Source organism: Neurospora hispaniola (assembly GCF_033458365.1).
Source record: "Neurospora hispaniola strain FGSC 10403 chromosome Unknown B0T23scaffold_9, whole genome shotgun sequence".
NCBI lineage: Eukaryota > Fungi > Ascomycota > Sordariomycetes > Sordariales > Sordariaceae > Neurospora > Neurospora hispaniola.
Genome location: NW_026944414.1, coordinates 652,781 through 668,536, shown reverse-complemented (window position 1 = coordinate 668,536; position 15,756 = coordinate 652,781). Strand labels below are relative to the sequence as shown.

Below are 15,756 nucleotides of genomic sequence, written 5' to 3'. Positions count from 1 at the left end.
GAGGTGTTTGTATGTCTAATCGACGTGTTTCGTTTCATGGACCCAGGTGTAATCTTACCTGGATCATGCTATTTCGGAAATTTAACACGTCACGAAAATCTTACTGATACCTTTCCCAATATATGATGCCAAGACATTCATTTCATCCCCATAAGGTTTGAGACAGCTTGGGATAGAATGCCAGGAGTATCAAACTACCTAACAAACACGGAAGCTAGCATCAAATTCTACACATGTTTCTTATCACCTTTTCGACCCTTCGGCAATATGCGACGACGTCGTCAAACCGGCGGTTCAGCAGATAATCACGTATTCGTCAGAAAGATGGGTCAGATCGCTGCGGTGATAGCGGACCTTCTTTCACTCAATAGAGAATAAACAACCCAGCACATACCACGATGGTGGACAGCACGGCCGAACAACCTACCCTAACGACGACGACGACGGACGTCTTTGACGTTCTCAACAATAAACACCAGCCATGCTCGGCGAACCATCAGGTCAAGTAGATAGCCTGCAAGAATGAGTATAATAAGCACATACGGCCTTAGATGGTGAACATCTCGGGACCGCATCCGCTCTTCGATAGATAATTTACCTCAATTAACCCTTCGAATGGTTCTAAGAATGAGATAAACCGAACAAATCGCGATCCACGACATCACATCACATAGCATCACACCTTCGGTACACTCGTCGCAATTTGAAGCTATCCTTCCTATTTGAACGCTTCTAGTCCCTAGAGTCATCTTTTCATGCATCCATTTATTTTCACTACACCCAGGGCCCAGAATTTCCGATAGGTGGTATCTTCCGGATCATGAATTCCCTACGCTACCTAGTCTTTTGATCAATCTGTTTCCCAAGCTCAAGTTCCTTCCATCACAACACATCGATATCATGGTTACATCTATGCTTCAAAACTTGAGAGAGAGACATATATGTACCGACAGTAAGGTACCCTAGGTACGCGTCTCACTTCCAGCAGTAAGCACCAGGGGCGCCTAGTTGTTTGCACTGCTTGTCAAAGTCCCCGCTATCGATGCAATAGTTTGGGGCCGAACACTAGATAGGTAGATAGGTAGCGTAGACTGGTAAGACTAGTCGTGGCAGGATATGGTTGTTGGCTACAATGCGGGACTTTAATGGAAACGGTCAATCTTACCTGATGATGCTGATCTTCATGGTACGTCTCGATGCAAAATAGACTACTCTCGTCGTTTTGCATATCGCATACTTGCTCCGTGAGATCGTCCCACTGGGGACCAGTGCCGGATGGGTCCTGGCACTTGCAGTTGCAGCCTGCGAGGGCGCTATCAATGATTAAAGAGGAGGAATGTGTCGTTAGTCAAACCATATCTCTCAGTCGTCGATGCGATTAACATACCTACCTAGTAACACTAGCAAGAATGGTAAGGAAGACGGAGATCTTCATGTTGACAAAGTAGAGGTAGAGTTGGGAGGGAAATTCAGGATGAGGATGAAGTTGAGAACTTTGCTCGAGAGGAATCGTTCGATTCCATGTTATAAAATGGGACGGCAGTGCCCTTATATACTTGATTAAGCAGACACTCAGACATCTCCATCCGAATCCATTTTCGGTCGATACGTGCTGTTATTTTCTCGAGTTTCGTCAAGCGATCTTTTGTTACGGCTATGGTAGGCAGAGGTATGTAGAAGCTGTAGGGGTAGCATATACTCGATGCCTGACTTGTTCGATCTTGACACCAGGATCCGAGTTAGGGTTGTATGTGTACTGCCGGGACTTTAGTAGCCAAGGTACTTTGAGAATGAGGAAAAAGGGAAGGTTCCAACAACTACAATCAAGGCTATTCACTGGATGGACACAATGTCGTTGGACTTGATCATATTTATCATCCACAGCACATAACCGTGGTCAGTACTACAACCCATAACAACCAAGAGGTAAACTACGCAGGATGTACCCTCGTCTTTAACACCTCAATCAAGTTGAGGACACTCAGGCTCAGTTCATCCGGACCGCCTTCATCAAAGGTCGCGCCACCCAGCACCATCAACTTTTTCGGATCCCTCCTGAATATATGCAAAGCCCGGCTGTAAGCAGCAGGCTGCTCAATAGCATGCATCTCCCACTTGTCCGGGTCCCCACCAAACCGGTTGGTATAGATCTCGCTCCGATCAGCGTCCGAGACCACGATGGTGCCGTTGGGCCCGCCAGCAGGAGACCAGACCACATACGGCGAGGCATTCGGCGCGAGCTTTCCGTCAATGACAATGGGGATCCCAGGAGCCGAGTCAAACTTTGTCGGCTCGTCGGCGATGTGGTAGTAGACCGGGTAGTTGACGCCGTAGGAGCTTGAGTTCCCGACAGGCAACTCGTGCACCAGGATCCACTTGTTGATGGTTTCGATCTTGGCTACGACAGTCATTCCCGGACGAGCGAGATATTCGTCGTACCGGACATCATTGACGACGGGACCCCAGGTGCGGAGGTCTTTGGACCGTTGATGGGCGAGTTTCTGTCCATGCTTGGGGTCCCGCTGGTCCGAGTAGTAGACTATGAGCTCGTCCTTGTATTCGAGGAGGAAGGGTTCCCAGACAGGCGTGGCGCCGTTGGTTGTGTTGGGACGGCCACCCTCGGCTACGTGGCTGACGAACTTCCAGGTGCGCGCCTTGTCGGTGCTGGCGTACAGGTCGATGCGGGTGCCGTTTTCGCTCCAGCTGTTTCCCGAGAAGAGAATGGTGCCGGCCCTGAACCCGCCGAGCGGCTTCTGCAGTTCAAGCAGGGCCGGCTGTGCGCTCATGCCCCAACCGTTGACTTGGTCGGTGATGTTGGAGATCCATTTCCAATGAACGCCGCCGTCTTTACTCTCGAAGACGGGGAAGGATGAGTTGCTGCCGGCAAAGAAGTCGCCGCCGATGATGCTGGAGGTGACGAGGAGAGTGCCGTCCTTGAGCTCGACGTGTCGGGGGTACGAGGCGCGCTTGCCGGCGGGTGGGTCGTAGATGATGCGTCGGGGGAAGGTGCTGAAGGGCGGCGGGTCTGGTTTGCACCTCCCTGCCAGAGCGGCCACGGCGAAGTGAAATGACAGGAAAAGGGTTGTAAGTTTCAAGTTTGTAAGCATGGTGGAGCTCAGATGGATGGTAAGGAAGGCAGGGGCAGACAGGCACGAGAACTGTTTGGCATTAACTGTTCACCATACCAGTAGTACTGTAGTTACCTTGCTTGACCTCCTCATCTTATTATTTTCCTTTCCACTGTTGTTTTCCAGACCAGACCGGGACAGTCCGAGCCATTGCCGACGCTCAAGAACAACAGGAACTTGAAGCTCGGGTTCGACCAGAGCCGGCCAGTCACCACTGACAGCCGCACGAATAGGGTTCCGAGGCCGGAAATATTTGTTTAAGCATGGTCCTTGTGTTCTTGTTTCCCCATGGGGGATCGAATTTGACAGCTCCTCCCCCGCACATCATCACCATCAAACAGGTAAGAGAGGTACTGATCCACCGATCTGGATGTAACCCAGCGCTGCATCGACTTTATCCAAACAGCCGCGATGCGCCCCAATCGGCCACCAACGTCCTGTACCGAGCGAGCTACCCCATTTGATCCCAATGAATACCAAGGAGAGGGGTTCACCATTAAACCCAAACTCCAGACCTTCGGATTCCACGGTAGCAAGCGAGAAATGTTGCAAAAAGCTGAGAGCGCACAGTCGGCATTGAGACACGGCAAGTCAAGGTGTCGTCTCAATAACATGCTAGGAATGAACGGTTAATACTTAAGAGACCATGCTGATCTATCGTAGGGATAGTTGGGGGAAACAGATGTCATTGACCAAGTATAGAAACGACAAACATGAAGCCGTCTTGGGCTCCATACTGCCTGCTCAGCTGCAGTTCTGTACTGGTCTCTGCCATTGACCTGCCATTTCAAACGTACCCCGACTGTGTCAACGGCCCTCTAGCCAGTCTCAAAGTCTGCGATGCCACCCTATCACCGCCACAACGCGCCGCCGCCCTCGTGGCTGCCATGACGACCGAGGAAAAACTTCAGAATCTTGTGAGCAAGTCCAAAGGAGCACCCCGTATCGGCCTCCCAGCCTACAACTGGTGGAGCGAGGCTCTCCATGGGGTGGCATATGCACCAGGAACACAATTCCGGAGTGGCGATGGCCCATTCAACTCGTCCACCTCGTTTCCCATGCCCCTTCTGATGGCAGCGACATTCGACGATGAACTCATAGAAAAAGTGGGCGAGGTAGTCGGCACCGAGGGTCGGGCCTTTGGAAACGCCGGTTTTTCCGGCTTCGACTACTGGACCCCCAATGTCAACCCCTTCAAAGACCCACGTTGGGGTCGTGGCTCAGAGACGCCCGGCGAGGACATTCTACGCATCAAACGCTATGCTGCATCCATGATCCGAGGACTTCAAGGCCCTGCGCAAGAACTCAGGGTCGTGGCTACCTGCAAGCACTACGCCGCCAACGACTTTGAGGACTGGAACGGCTCGACCCGGCATGACTTCAATGCAAAGGTCACGCTGCAGGACCTGGCCGAGTACTACTTGTCGCCCTTCCAACAATGTGCACGGGACTCCAAGGTTGGATCCGTCATGTGTTCTTACAACGCTGTCAATGGGGTGCCAGCCTGCGCAAACACGTACCTGTTGCAAACGATTCTCCGGGAGCACTGGAACTGGACCGCGCCCGGCAACTACATTACCAGTGATTGTGAGGCCGTCTTGGATATTTCGGCAAATCATCACTACGCCGAAACAAACGCAGAGGGTACAGCTTTGGCCTTTGAGGCTGGCATAGATAGCAGCTGCGAGTACGAGTCCTCCTCGGACATTCCCGGCGCCTGGACTCAAGGTCTGTTGGAGCAGTCGACGGTTGACAGAGCTCTGAAGCGGCTTTATGAGGGTCTCGTGCGAGTAGGCTACTTTGACGGCAACCATTCAGAATATGCATCACTCGGCTGGAAGGATGTCAACAGTCCAAAGTCACAGGAGGTGGCGCTTCAGGCTGCTGTAGAGGGCATTGTCCTGTTGAAGAACGACAAGACTCTCCCTCTGGATCTCAAGACCGACCCCAAGTCGAAACTGGCCATGATTGGGTTCTGGGCCAATGACCCAAAGACTTTGTCAGGCGGGTATTCCGGAAAACCGGCATTTGAGCACTCACCAGTCTACGCAGCTCAAGCGATGGGCTTCAATGTCACTACAGCGGGCGGACCAGTTCTTCAAAACAGCACAAGCAACGACACATGGACCCAGGCCGCTCTAGCAGCAGCGAAGGACGCCAACTACGTTTTGTATTTCGGCGGCCTGGACACCTCTGCAGCGGGCGAGACAAAGGACAGGACGACCATCAACTGGCCCGAAGCCCAACTCCAGCTCATCACGACCCTGAGCAAACTGGGCAAACCACTTGTCGTGGTGCAAATGGGCGACCAGCTAGACAACACACCACTCCTTGCTGCAAAAGCAGTCAACTCTATTCTTTGGGCCAACTGGCCAGGTCAAGACGGTGGAACAGCGGTCATGCAAATCCTCACGGGGCTCAAGAGTCCCGCTGGACGTTTGCCCGTGACGCAGTACCCTGCCAACTACACGGCCGCGGTCCCCATGACAGATATGAACCTCCGGCCTTCGGACAAGCTACCAGGGCGGACTTACAGGTGGTATCCCACGGCGGTCCAACCGTTTGGTTTCGGGCTGCACTACACCACATTCCAAACCAAGATTGCCGCCCCCTTGCCGCGTTTGGCCATCCAGGACGTTCTTTCACGCTGTGGTGATAATGCCGCCAATGCCTATCCTGACACCTGTGCCCTTCCACCGTTGAAAGTGGAAGTCACCAACACAGGGAACCGGTCGTCGGACTATGTGGTGCTGGCCTTTTTGGCAGGAGACGTGGGCTCTAAGCCCTACCCTATCAAGACGCTTGTGTCGTACACGCGGCTGCGTGATGTCTCTCCCGGGCACAAGACAACGGCACATCTGGAATGGACACTGGGAGATATTGCCCGCTATGATGAACAAGGAAATACCGTTTTGTATCCGGGGACATATACGGTTACTGTGGATGAGCCGGCGCAAGCGAGTGCGAGGTTTGTGGTTGAGGGCGAGGCGGTTGTTTTGGATCGGTGGCCTGCTCCGAGTGGTTAGGTGGTGTAGTAAGTCTTTGTGACTGGCAGTGTAATAGTGTAGGTTATCGAACAGAACAAGACTTGCGCGCTTATGTAGGAGTACATTGTCAAGTGTGACATCAAGACCCTAACTGCTCTTTGATACTGCTTTCGCTGTCTGATATGTCACTTCTGCTTCGTTTTCTTATGCATGTTTCATGGCTATCTATGTCCTTTACTCATATGGACACTCTCTAACCCTCTGAATCTCATCCATATCGTCCACCGAGCCTCCTGACTTGTTACTCACTCACTCACTCACTCAATCCTCATCTATCACCCTATCTCGTCCACGACAAGGTCAATGAAACCTTTGGCTGTAGCCTTGGCCGAATGACTGACTGGGTAAGTGAACAGTCATAAGAATATACCGAATACAGACGGTCTAGTAGTGCTGCTCGTCGCAGTTAGGAAAGGCTATGACAAAATTGTCATAGAGCTTACGATGGCTCGAGAACATATTGGCTAGAGTTCCTAGAAATATTTATCCAAGAACCACCTAGTAACTGGATTCAAACGTATACTATTTATACGTGAATGCAGATACAGTATACCCAAGGTCTACTGTACTGACCATTCGGCCAGCCAACAACCACAGTTGTCAACAACAACAATTTTTGTTAGGATCCGAACAGGACAGGACAGACCCATCAACAAACAGCAAACCACCTCCCCCTCCCCTTTCTCAACCCTCTCACATGTCTCTCCAATTTCTTTCCCTTCTCCACCACCACCACCCCGTTCTTCTCATCCCCTCCCAAGAACTTCCCTCGTTCTGCCTCGTCAAGACCAAGCACCACCGTCTCCACCTTCCCCCAATCCACCCTCCAATCCACTCTATCCCCTTCTTCTCCCCCTTCTGCCCCTTCTTCTCCTCCCCCCGTCGTTGTTTCCTCTGTTTCCTCCTCCTCTCTCTCTCTCCCTCCACCACCACTTCTAAAATCCTGATTCTGATCCAAATGCATCATATCCCCCATCGGCCCCCTACTAACCGCCCACAAGGCCTCCCACCACCCACCACACCCTCGTAGATCCAACCACTCTAGTCTATACCACGCCCTACTTAATCTCCTTAGCACCAGAATGGCTTCCGACCAATCATTGTCGAGCGAATGGCTGTAGGGACCCGTACCGCCGTATTGCACCCTCCTCCCTTGGGCGGTGACGAAGGATGCGTATTTGGCGTTGGGGGTGAGACTGGGCTCGGGCCAGTTGGCGAGGGAGAGGTGGGTGAGGGTGGGGTGGTGGGAGGCGAAGGAGAGGAGGTGCCGCCAGGAGGGTAAGGGGTGGTGGTGGTGGGTACCCGGAGTGGTGAATGTGGAAGAGGAAAGAGGGTTGGGAGGGAGAGAGAGGGAGAGGTGCGTGAGGTTTGGGAGAAGGGGGCGGGGGATGGAGGAGGAGGAGGGTTCTGGTTGGAATTCATCTTCTTCGTCGGCAGAGTCTTCCCAGGAGTCTCTTGGTTCGGCGGTTTTGAGGGAGGCGGCGGTGATGGGTTTCGTGGTGGAGGGTTTCGGAGGGAAGAGCAGGTCGGTTAGTTCGCGGAGGGAGAGGGAGGTGCCGATGGAGTGGGAGAGGTCGAGGTGGCGAAAGTCTTTGTTGGCGATGCTGGGGTCGAGGTAGTCTTCTTCTTCTTCTTCTTCTTCTTCCAGCTGCTCGGCATCCTCATCTACGTCGTCGCCTTCTTGCTTTTGTGGAGGGAGGAGAATGGCCTTGAGATCGGCTAGAGTGACGTTGCCGGGATCCTTCCAAATGCTGAGGTACGCCACGAGTGCTTCGCGGAGATGGGTAGGTAGATGCTGATAAAGATAGTAGCGACAATACTCTCGTTGGAAATCCCAGCTGTGTGCGAACTGCCGGAGCGTCAAGTCGATCAGACTACCTTTGGCCGGAAGGTACAGCTCAGGCAGCATGTATTTGTCTAGTCGACGCCCGTCCGAGCCGGACTGACGAGGCACTGTGGAAAGTATTCCGTGTGCCGGCCGATTCAGCCAGCTCTGTGGCGGGGCTGGACCGGGAGGCAGCCTTCTACCGGTGGCATCCACACGGGGTCCACCCCGGCCCCGGCCCGGACGCGGCCTAGGCGCCGGTGTCTCGGGTAGCTGTAAAATGTCCCGGATGACTGGTGGCACCGTCGGCCGAACATCTAATGCGCCTTGAGCATTACTATTACTGTTTACACCGAGACGGCGCAGTTCAGCAAGCCGCTGATTGACACTGCGGCTTTCTGATTCACCTAAAGTCCAGTGTGTTAGTACGACAAGACCATGCTAGATACACTATGCCAGCCCTCTTGGCATCAATCACCCAGTGCGTATGAACATCTTTGCGGGCAGGGGCACCGAGCGAGGCTCGAGGAGCACGATAGATTTGCGGGTCATGCACCCGCCCATTCACCGGATCAGACAGACAGACAGGCAGGCAGGCAGATAGACGGAGGGGGCATGAAATGATGGATGGGTTTGACGGGCTACACAGAGAGAGGGTGGTGTAGCAGTTAAGGTAACGCACCATTGTGGCTGCCGGCGCCCGCAGCAGTGGAGCTCAATGAAGCTGGAGCAGTTGACTGCGGTTTGGAATATTGTTTGAAATGGACTCTTTTCTTGGGCATTATTTGCCTCTGCCGTGAAGTGACTCAAGTTGGTACGTGTTTTGATCTCTTGGTACTTGGGAAAATGTCAAGCTTGATGATGTTGTCGTGGTTGCCGTGTAACTGACTGTACTGGTAATTTTACACGTTGAGAGAGGTAGGTAGGTACCTTGAGGTTCGATGTTGATAGAGGCAACTGTAGGTCGCAAACCGGATGAGTCGTCGTCGTCGTCCCCCGCCCTGCCTTTCAAACTGGCCAATGCGTGCGTGCCTGCCCTCCAGGCAACGACGAGATGGGGCCCTGCAGGGCGGTTATGGATCACCGTCGTGGGTGCAAATGACTGACTGTATCCCACTTCCATCGCATGCAAGGTATTTTGACTGGATCAGCTTTGGGTACGTCATCCAACCACTCAGATCCGATCATGATCGAGGAGGAGTAGGTCTAGAAAGATGGGTGGAAGGAAAGGCACAGTCAAGGTGAGGAACTGTTACGGCACCGGCAGGCAAACACCACGGAGGCCAAGACTTCTCGCGCCTCCGATGCCTCTGACTGGTCAACCGCTCAATCCCGGTGAGTGGGAACAAATGCCTGGCCCTGAACGGGTCCGGGCGCCCAAACCCTGTCCCCAAATGCAGGTCATGCTTCCGGGGGGCATGCCCTGGGGTGTGCTGAGACGCCCCCCCCCCGTGCTGAATGGAGCCTCCATACAACCCCAAGTACAACAATACCGTTGGCTAGGTAGTGCCCATCCCGTCGCGGGCCCTGGCACCGCCATCATCGCCCGTAGTGTAGGGGGTGCATGTTTTGACGACTTTCACTTCCGCATTGCCCGCCCCAGCTCCTGTTCTTTAGTGGCTTCACCTCTCTGCCTTCTAGAAGCCACCCTCGCACAAAACAAACCCCGTGGACGACTAGCTGAATGGTTTGAAGTGTCTCGTACCCTTGCAGCTTGCAGAAAGACCGGAGAACAATCCGGAAACTGACTGAGAAGCTAACCGTCTATGGAGAGCAGAAAGCAGGAGAGACGGATCATGAGAATACATTCGAATCGTATTGGCGCATTCGTTGCTCCAGCGGAAAAAGACCCTTGATGTTCTCGCTAGCTTCGGAACTCTTGTTAACCTTTTGCGCGGCCATCCCAATGGCGGATTGGCTTGGCTTCCCGAAGCCTTCGATAAGCCGCAAGATGGGTGGCTTGTCCGGGCAGATTTGAGGATTGTCTTGCGCCGAATGTTGGTCCGTGACTATTGCTTCACATAGACGACAGTCTGATGAAAAGTACTCCCCCAAACATCTCGGGCTTGCCAATCAAGTGAAGCAACTGAACGACGCATGCCAGCTCAATCGTCAGCTTAGTTGCAAGACCCCTGATCATACCATCGAGACCGAAGGCCTCATCCCGGACCCGACATAGCCAGCAATCGAGATGATCCCGGGCGTTTTTCTGCACTTGCTGATTTTTTTTTTTTTAAAAAAAAAAAAAAAAAAAAAAAAAGCCTTCTGCATCTTCATATTGGAAGATCGACCGCCTACGAGGGCCCCGGAATGTGCGCGCCCTGATCGGAGTGTGATCTCGTGTCCGGACCTCGCATGCATCGAGAACGAGGCGCCTATACCCTTTCATCATCCATCTGTCGGTGCTATTTTTAGTGTTCAAGCCCGATATCCTCCTCCCTCGTGAGGTGTATTCTGTACGAATCGGGTGCGAAGGGCTGCCCATTTTCCGTGTCGTCGTGGTGCCATGTTTGGTGAGTTTCGAGGCATCAGGAGGTGTCGCTCCAACGGGATCGTGAGTAAGCTACCCCAACCAAGATATCTCTGCATGGCAGGCATCCAAGCTCTCCGTGCAGGTACCAGCCATCACGATAGATCCCGTTACCTGATATTGTTGCACAGTCCATGCATCGGGAGGTAAATATGGTCTGGACTTTGGAGGCATAGCCAGATGCTGATTGCAGCTTTGCTCACCAGCCCCTTGACGCTATCAATCATCACCATCGCCTGTTCGCTCCGTTAACTTGGTGGTGACTTACGGGTTCCGAGACTCCCGAGCCAAACTGGGCAACGCCAGATTGCTGCTTCATTTGATGATAAGGAAGTCGGGGTGGTTTCTGAATCTTGTCTCACCCCAATCCACCACGGACAACAATGGGCGAACTGACGCCCAGCCCCTGTGCCATCCCAGAAAGCCATTCAACCCCCAGCATGTCCACACAAGACGTCTGCCATAATCGGAGACACATCGGCGCCGTGTTACACCCTAGACCATTCTTAGTGAGACTAGCAGTTCCCTGACAGCAGGCCACGGCCTCCCATGAGACAAGCAGATCATCATCCGATGAATGTGTCAAGCCTAAAGTTCGAATTGAAAGCCTGTCACACATTACCACGGGTCAAGTGGGGACTACCATCGAGTAACCATGATCTACCGTCTCGAGCGACATAGCTGACGGGTCAAGATGTGAGGCGTGTAGTGACATGCTTGTGGGACAGGCAAATGCGGGTGAGGTTTCGAGACAAGCAAGAGACGCAGCGGCCGGAGACTCATGGGTCTTCACCAGGCCCATGAAATCAACTCAAGAAGATTCCACCCGCTTCGCAGTATGCGCCACGTAAGCATCCAGCCGGTCTGAGATCATCATGGGGACGGTATTTCGCTCCTCCAGGAAGCCTGCCTTGCCAAGCTCTTTCTTGTGATAGTCTCCTTATCCACCTTGGGCTAGACCGAAGGAGCCCACTTCGGTCACGGCATGACGCTTGCGGCGGTGCAATCTATGGTTCGTCTCGGCGGGGCATTCGGTGGCAAAAGGATGCGGTCCTGTCTGTCGTGGCAGAGTCGAACAAACACTGAAGTCTAGAGGGCCGGATTCGGAAGGGGTTAGCGATCGAATTTGGAAGTCGTAGCAAAAACAAACCTAGATTCGGAGACGAAGGCAATGTTTGAGCAACCTCTGGCAAACTCAAATTGGCCCAAAGTGTCCTCAAAGAGCTCCAAGCACCACAGGCAGCCCCTGGCTCGGTAGTTGTAGCGGTCGTGGACTGAGGATACCCGTCTGCAGCGACTTGCGCAAGTTCGGGTATGTGGTGACCGTTCCCAGGAGGGTGGTCTCGTACATGGCTCCTTATTCTTTCCACTCCATGGCCAATTTGCGTTAAGGGAGGAGGGTCCGGGACGAGAATGCACACAGCTTCATGCTTCGACGCCTTACTGCCGTATCAACTCAGTTGCTGAAAAGAACGACCGGTGATTGCCCGATTGCAACGACCATGACGGATATGTCGATATGAATGCACGTACCAAGCGTCGGAATGCGTCTGTCCAGACGTCGGAGTCGAGTTGGGGTGGAAATGGAAGACGCTTTCTATGGAGAGGCGGCGTAGTTACACCTACACCCGTCTTGTTTGTTGATTGGACAATCTATAGCCCCTTCGAGCAGGTAGGCAACCGAAGCCGTTACGCTTGGTAAGGGTGCAGTGAACACATCGTATGTAAGCCCTGAAGCCTTTGTGTGTTTTCGTATGTCTGCCTTTCTCAACACCTTGGGTATGCGGTAAGAATCTCACATACCCCATGATATCAATAAATCCTTGATGCTCATTCGCAGGGGATTCCGGTCATCCTCGACGCCAAGTCCAATGATGTTGTTGTCGACCGCAATGACCGAATAGCAAGTCCAGGGATGGCAAAGCCATCTTGCTCGATGACCTTTGCAGGGAGTCGAGCTTGATTAGACGTATTGAAGACGCGCAACGGACCTGTTAAACCGATGTGACGCCCGACTGCCACCAGACTTATACGGCATCATGGCCTACATCAAGAACCCGTGAGACGGGAAACAGAAATCAACTGGGAGACCGACAGTCAATGTACAAAGGAAGCATGGGATGCCAGCCTCACAGCTAAGTGGCCTACCTTGGAGTGTAATCGAACCCACTTACCTTGGGAAAATGACATCCAGACATCCGATCAAAAGATCTCCAAATGTGATCAGGCGATTGATTGCGGACAGACTGCCTAAGCACTCAACAATCAGTCGCCGTGACATGTCCGCTTGAGAACAAGCGCACGGCTCACCACCTTAGCCTTGTTTTGGCTGTCACGTAATGGAAAGGTTTCCCAGCGTTACAAGCCCTCCGTGTTAGCCAAGCTTGTCACGATTTGCTACAACCAGACTCAAGACAGCCATTGGGTAGACTGTCTGTTTTTCCCAACCCATTTGGGACCCAAGTTGTGCCGAAGAACTTGATACCATCAAAGCGTGGTCTTGTACCGGCCGTGACGGCTATGTATCTGCTCGTACCGTTTTGTTGAAGGTGCCCAGGAACCTCCGGGAACCAACCGGGAAGCGGCTTCTCTGTCCTAGATAGGTCAAGCAGCTCATGAGTGCCTGTAGCCAGGACACAGATGGGTCACACTCGTTGTACCTCCAGCAGATATGCGGAGCTACCTGGCATGTGTTGAGGAAGCGACTGTTCGTGCCTAACAGCACTTACAGTATGTCTGTATGCCCGGTGGAATTTCATGATTTGAGCTCCGTGCATGTCAGCCATTGTCAGCGGCGGGCTCGAACCCCCGTAGAAGCCGACCATCGTAGAGGGTGAAAAAGGTCCTGGATTCTGATGCAGGCGGACGGGTGCGGAGGCAGACGTGTCGAACCGAAGCCTTGCTAAGGGCAACAGGCAAGCAGACGACAAGCCCTGGATGATACTCTGGACCGTCTTGACTCATCGATGAGGAGACAAAAGGAGACCGGGCGCATTAATGTCTGCATAGAATCGCGTCACATCCTGGTCCAGCTTCACACCCTCTGGGGATGAGAATTGGTGAATCAACCAATCGTCGCCGGTGAAGCAACCGCCGGGCTGGACAGAGACCTACGACCGGTGAGGGCAGATCGCGACGAATACCTGGGAAAGCATCAGTGGATTGTCAGGAGTTTTGATAAAAAGGGCCGCGGCAAATGCTGATTGGATCCGGTCGATATCTCGTGCTGGGTAAAGGTCTCGGTACTTAATGACACAGCACCAACTGCTAACAGTTTGTGGTGATAATTTAGGGCAGAAATGTTACTAAGGAGCCGGGATGGCGTGATGTATACCTACCTCTCTCCTGCTTCTTTACTTCCCGAGCAGCGACCAGACTGTACCTGGTGTCGGAGCCAGTCACGGAATTCGGAACAGGCAGGAGGCCTGAACGGCCAGCGAGTGACACTGGCACCCCATACATCACGAGCAGGAGGAGTCTGGGGGACGAAGCGGGTAACATGGGTTCGCAATAAACTCATTTGTTCCATCGCAAGTACCGAGAGAGACGAACTGTGCGACAGGATGAGACCAAGGAGCGATTTCCTGCGCTGGCCTGGTAAAACGAGTACGATCCGCACCAACAAGATCCAGCCTAGGTAGGTGTGGTGCTGTGAAGGAAAGGATTGTGCATATTTTGGAGGGAATGAATCTGGCGATACTTTCCGTTCTGTGATTCCAACGATGTCGTCTCATCATGTGCGATTGAAGGGAGGGACAAGAGCGAATCATTTCGTGGGCGAGATTCCATTGAATGGAGTGGGAAACTGCTGCTGCTGTTGAGTGCCGACAGAAATGAATGGCCAAGTTCATTCGTTGCGATGGGCGATGTCCGTGTCTCCCAAATGAATGGGACTGCTTGGATTGCAGTGACCGAGTGTGTGAGGTGATGCGATCGTATGGAAAGTATCCTGACGGAAGGAACGACAGACACCTTGTTCACTTCCTCAGGTATTTCCCCTCGGAATGGAGTCTGGGCTGCAACTGGTCGCAACAGAGATGGCAAGCGCCCCTTACCCTCCCCGAGAGCAAAGCCCGGTAGAGGTAGGTAGGTACCTACGTACCCTCTAGGATCGATGGAAGGAGATTGCCAGCCTAAGGATGGCTCGATTTCGTCCCGCGCTCTTTCCCATTCGAAAATCCCCATGTTCAAATTGAAATTCGTCGACGTAACTGAATTCGTTCGGTTTGCAAAGCCAAAGAGGGCAGTCGCAGCCAGAGCCGAGGAGCTGGCACTGTGTTGAATGAGATGCGTCGTAATCGGAGGACGAAGCCGTGTGACTTGGTCCAGGTCTACTTGTCCAAAAGAAAGAGGTGCTCAATCAGGAACATACCACATGAAGTACAGGGTCCATGATAGAAGACATGAGTTCACTCTGCGACTTTCATCTTCTGGCTCTCTCGTTTCTGAGACCTCGACCCGTCGGGTTTGGACGTTGAGGTTCTCGAAGTGGGTCTTGAGTAGTTACGGTGCGGAGAAAGCGGGAGCCAAGCACGCCAAGATAAGATGGCCACAGTACTACCTATTGCCCACTCAGAATGTGAAGATAAGTGGAGGCCTTGTTCAAAGTGGGGGTGCTCTGGGGTGCTCTCGGTCGTCGGCAGGTGTGCTGTTGTCCCCTGTCGCCGCAACGGAGGGAAGCAAGGAAGGAGCTGGGCCTTGGTTTTCGATTGAACTTGTCCAATTTCAACCACTCAGCAAGATGGACAGACGCTTCATGATGGAAGGTACGGGTGTGTCTTCTAGGTGCCTTCCTAGGTATGTTCCCCGGATCGCCCGTAGCTTAAGAAATTAAAATTCTTGACAGACAGCCGCGGCGGCATCTGAGCTCCGTAGGTCGCCTTTCCAATGAACCAACCCTTCACTCTCGACCGCCCATCCCATCTCGGAGGACGGATGATGCTGACTTCAGTTGCATGTGCTCATCTTCAATTTGGTGGATGGGTGATCTTCGTCTGCATCTTTGTTCATGGCGCTTCACAGCCCGTTTGCATGCTCCAGTCGGATCAACATGCATGGGCGATCAGCTTTCAGAATCTCTGTCTCTCCCAACTCCCCATCTCTCTTCAGTCGAATATCAGGGTACATGTAGGCAACTGGGCGGGTAACCTTTGCCTCATATAAACAAAAAACCAAGCCGACTCTGATTGACTTTCTATCTAGGTACTCTAGACGCGATACAGTCTC

General features: G+C 52.9%; 6 protein-coding genes across 6 annotated transcripts; 1 reads left to right on the top strand and 5 right to left on the bottom strand.

The window, feature by feature from the left end:
* Positions 1 to 763: 763 nt before the first annotated feature.
* B0T23DRAFT_448660 (uncharacterized protein) lies at positions 764 to 1,435 on the bottom strand (the record flags this gene model as incomplete). Its single annotated transcript, XM_062841055.1, has 3 exons — positions 764 to 1,065; positions 1,166 to 1,313; positions 1,392 to 1,435. 3 exons carry the CDS (start codon positions 1,433 to 1,435, stop codon positions 976 to 978), a joined length of 282 nt encoding a protein of 93 aa, XP_062688687.1. The 3' UTR covers positions 764 to 975.
* Positions 1,436 to 1,857: 422 nt separating this feature from the next.
* On the bottom strand, positions 1,858 to 3,420 carry B0T23DRAFT_389181 (Sialidase). The gene has a single exon (XM_062837795.1). It carries the CDS (start codon positions 3,105 to 3,107, stop codon positions 1,932 to 1,934), a length of 1,176 nt encoding a protein of 391 aa, XP_062688686.1. The 5' UTR covers positions 3,108 to 3,420; the 3' UTR covers positions 1,858 to 1,931.
* Positions 3,421 to 3,468: 48 nt separating this feature from the next.
* On the top strand, positions 3,469 to 6,266 carry B0T23DRAFT_389180 (glycoside hydrolase superfamily). Its single transcript, XM_062837794.1, has 2 exons — positions 3,469 to 3,714; positions 3,792 to 6,266. Exon 2 carries the CDS (start codon positions 3,842 to 3,844, stop codon positions 6,152 to 6,154), a length of 2,313 nt encoding a protein of 770 aa, XP_062688685.1. The 5' UTR covers positions 3,469 to 3,714; positions 3,792 to 3,841; the 3' UTR covers positions 6,155 to 6,266.
* A 352-nt stretch (positions 6,267 to 6,618) lies between these two features.
* On the bottom strand, positions 6,619 to 8,998 carry B0T23DRAFT_241952 (uncharacterized protein). The gene is made up of 2 exons (XM_062834047.1): positions 8,683 to 8,998; positions 6,619 to 8,407 (listed from the first exon to the last, which is right to left on the bottom strand). Exons 1-2 carry the CDS (start codon positions 8,780 to 8,782, stop codon positions 6,825 to 6,827), a joined length of 1,683 nt encoding a protein of 560 aa, XP_062688684.1. The 5' UTR covers positions 8,783 to 8,998; the 3' UTR covers positions 6,619 to 6,824.
* A 1,890-nt stretch (positions 8,999 to 10,888) lies between these two features.
* B0T23DRAFT_408007 (uncharacterized protein) lies at positions 10,889 to 12,811 on the bottom strand (the record flags this gene model as incomplete). The annotated part of the gene is made up of 8 exons (XM_062839255.1): positions 10,889 to 11,138; positions 11,217 to 11,340; positions 11,479 to 11,583; positions 11,681 to 11,973; positions 12,064 to 12,127; positions 12,212 to 12,261; positions 12,428 to 12,556; positions 12,705 to 12,811. 8 exons carry the CDS (start codon positions 12,809 to 12,811, stop codon positions 10,889 to 10,891), a joined length of 1,122 nt encoding a protein of 373 aa, XP_062688683.1.
* A 93-nt stretch (positions 12,812 to 12,904) lies between these two features.
* B0T23DRAFT_408006 (uncharacterized protein) lies at positions 12,905 to 14,319 on the bottom strand (the record flags this gene model as incomplete). Its single annotated transcript, XM_062839254.1, has 8 exons — positions 12,905 to 12,938; positions 12,979 to 13,120; positions 13,214 to 13,463; positions 13,551 to 13,640; positions 13,674 to 13,768; positions 13,869 to 13,955; positions 14,018 to 14,124; positions 14,231 to 14,319. The coding sequence occupies 8 exons, from the start codon at positions 14,317 to 14,319 to the stop codon at positions 12,905 to 12,907; spliced, it is 894 nt and encodes a 297-aa protein (XP_062688682.1).
* Positions 14,320 to 15,756: the final 1,437 nt, after the last annotated feature.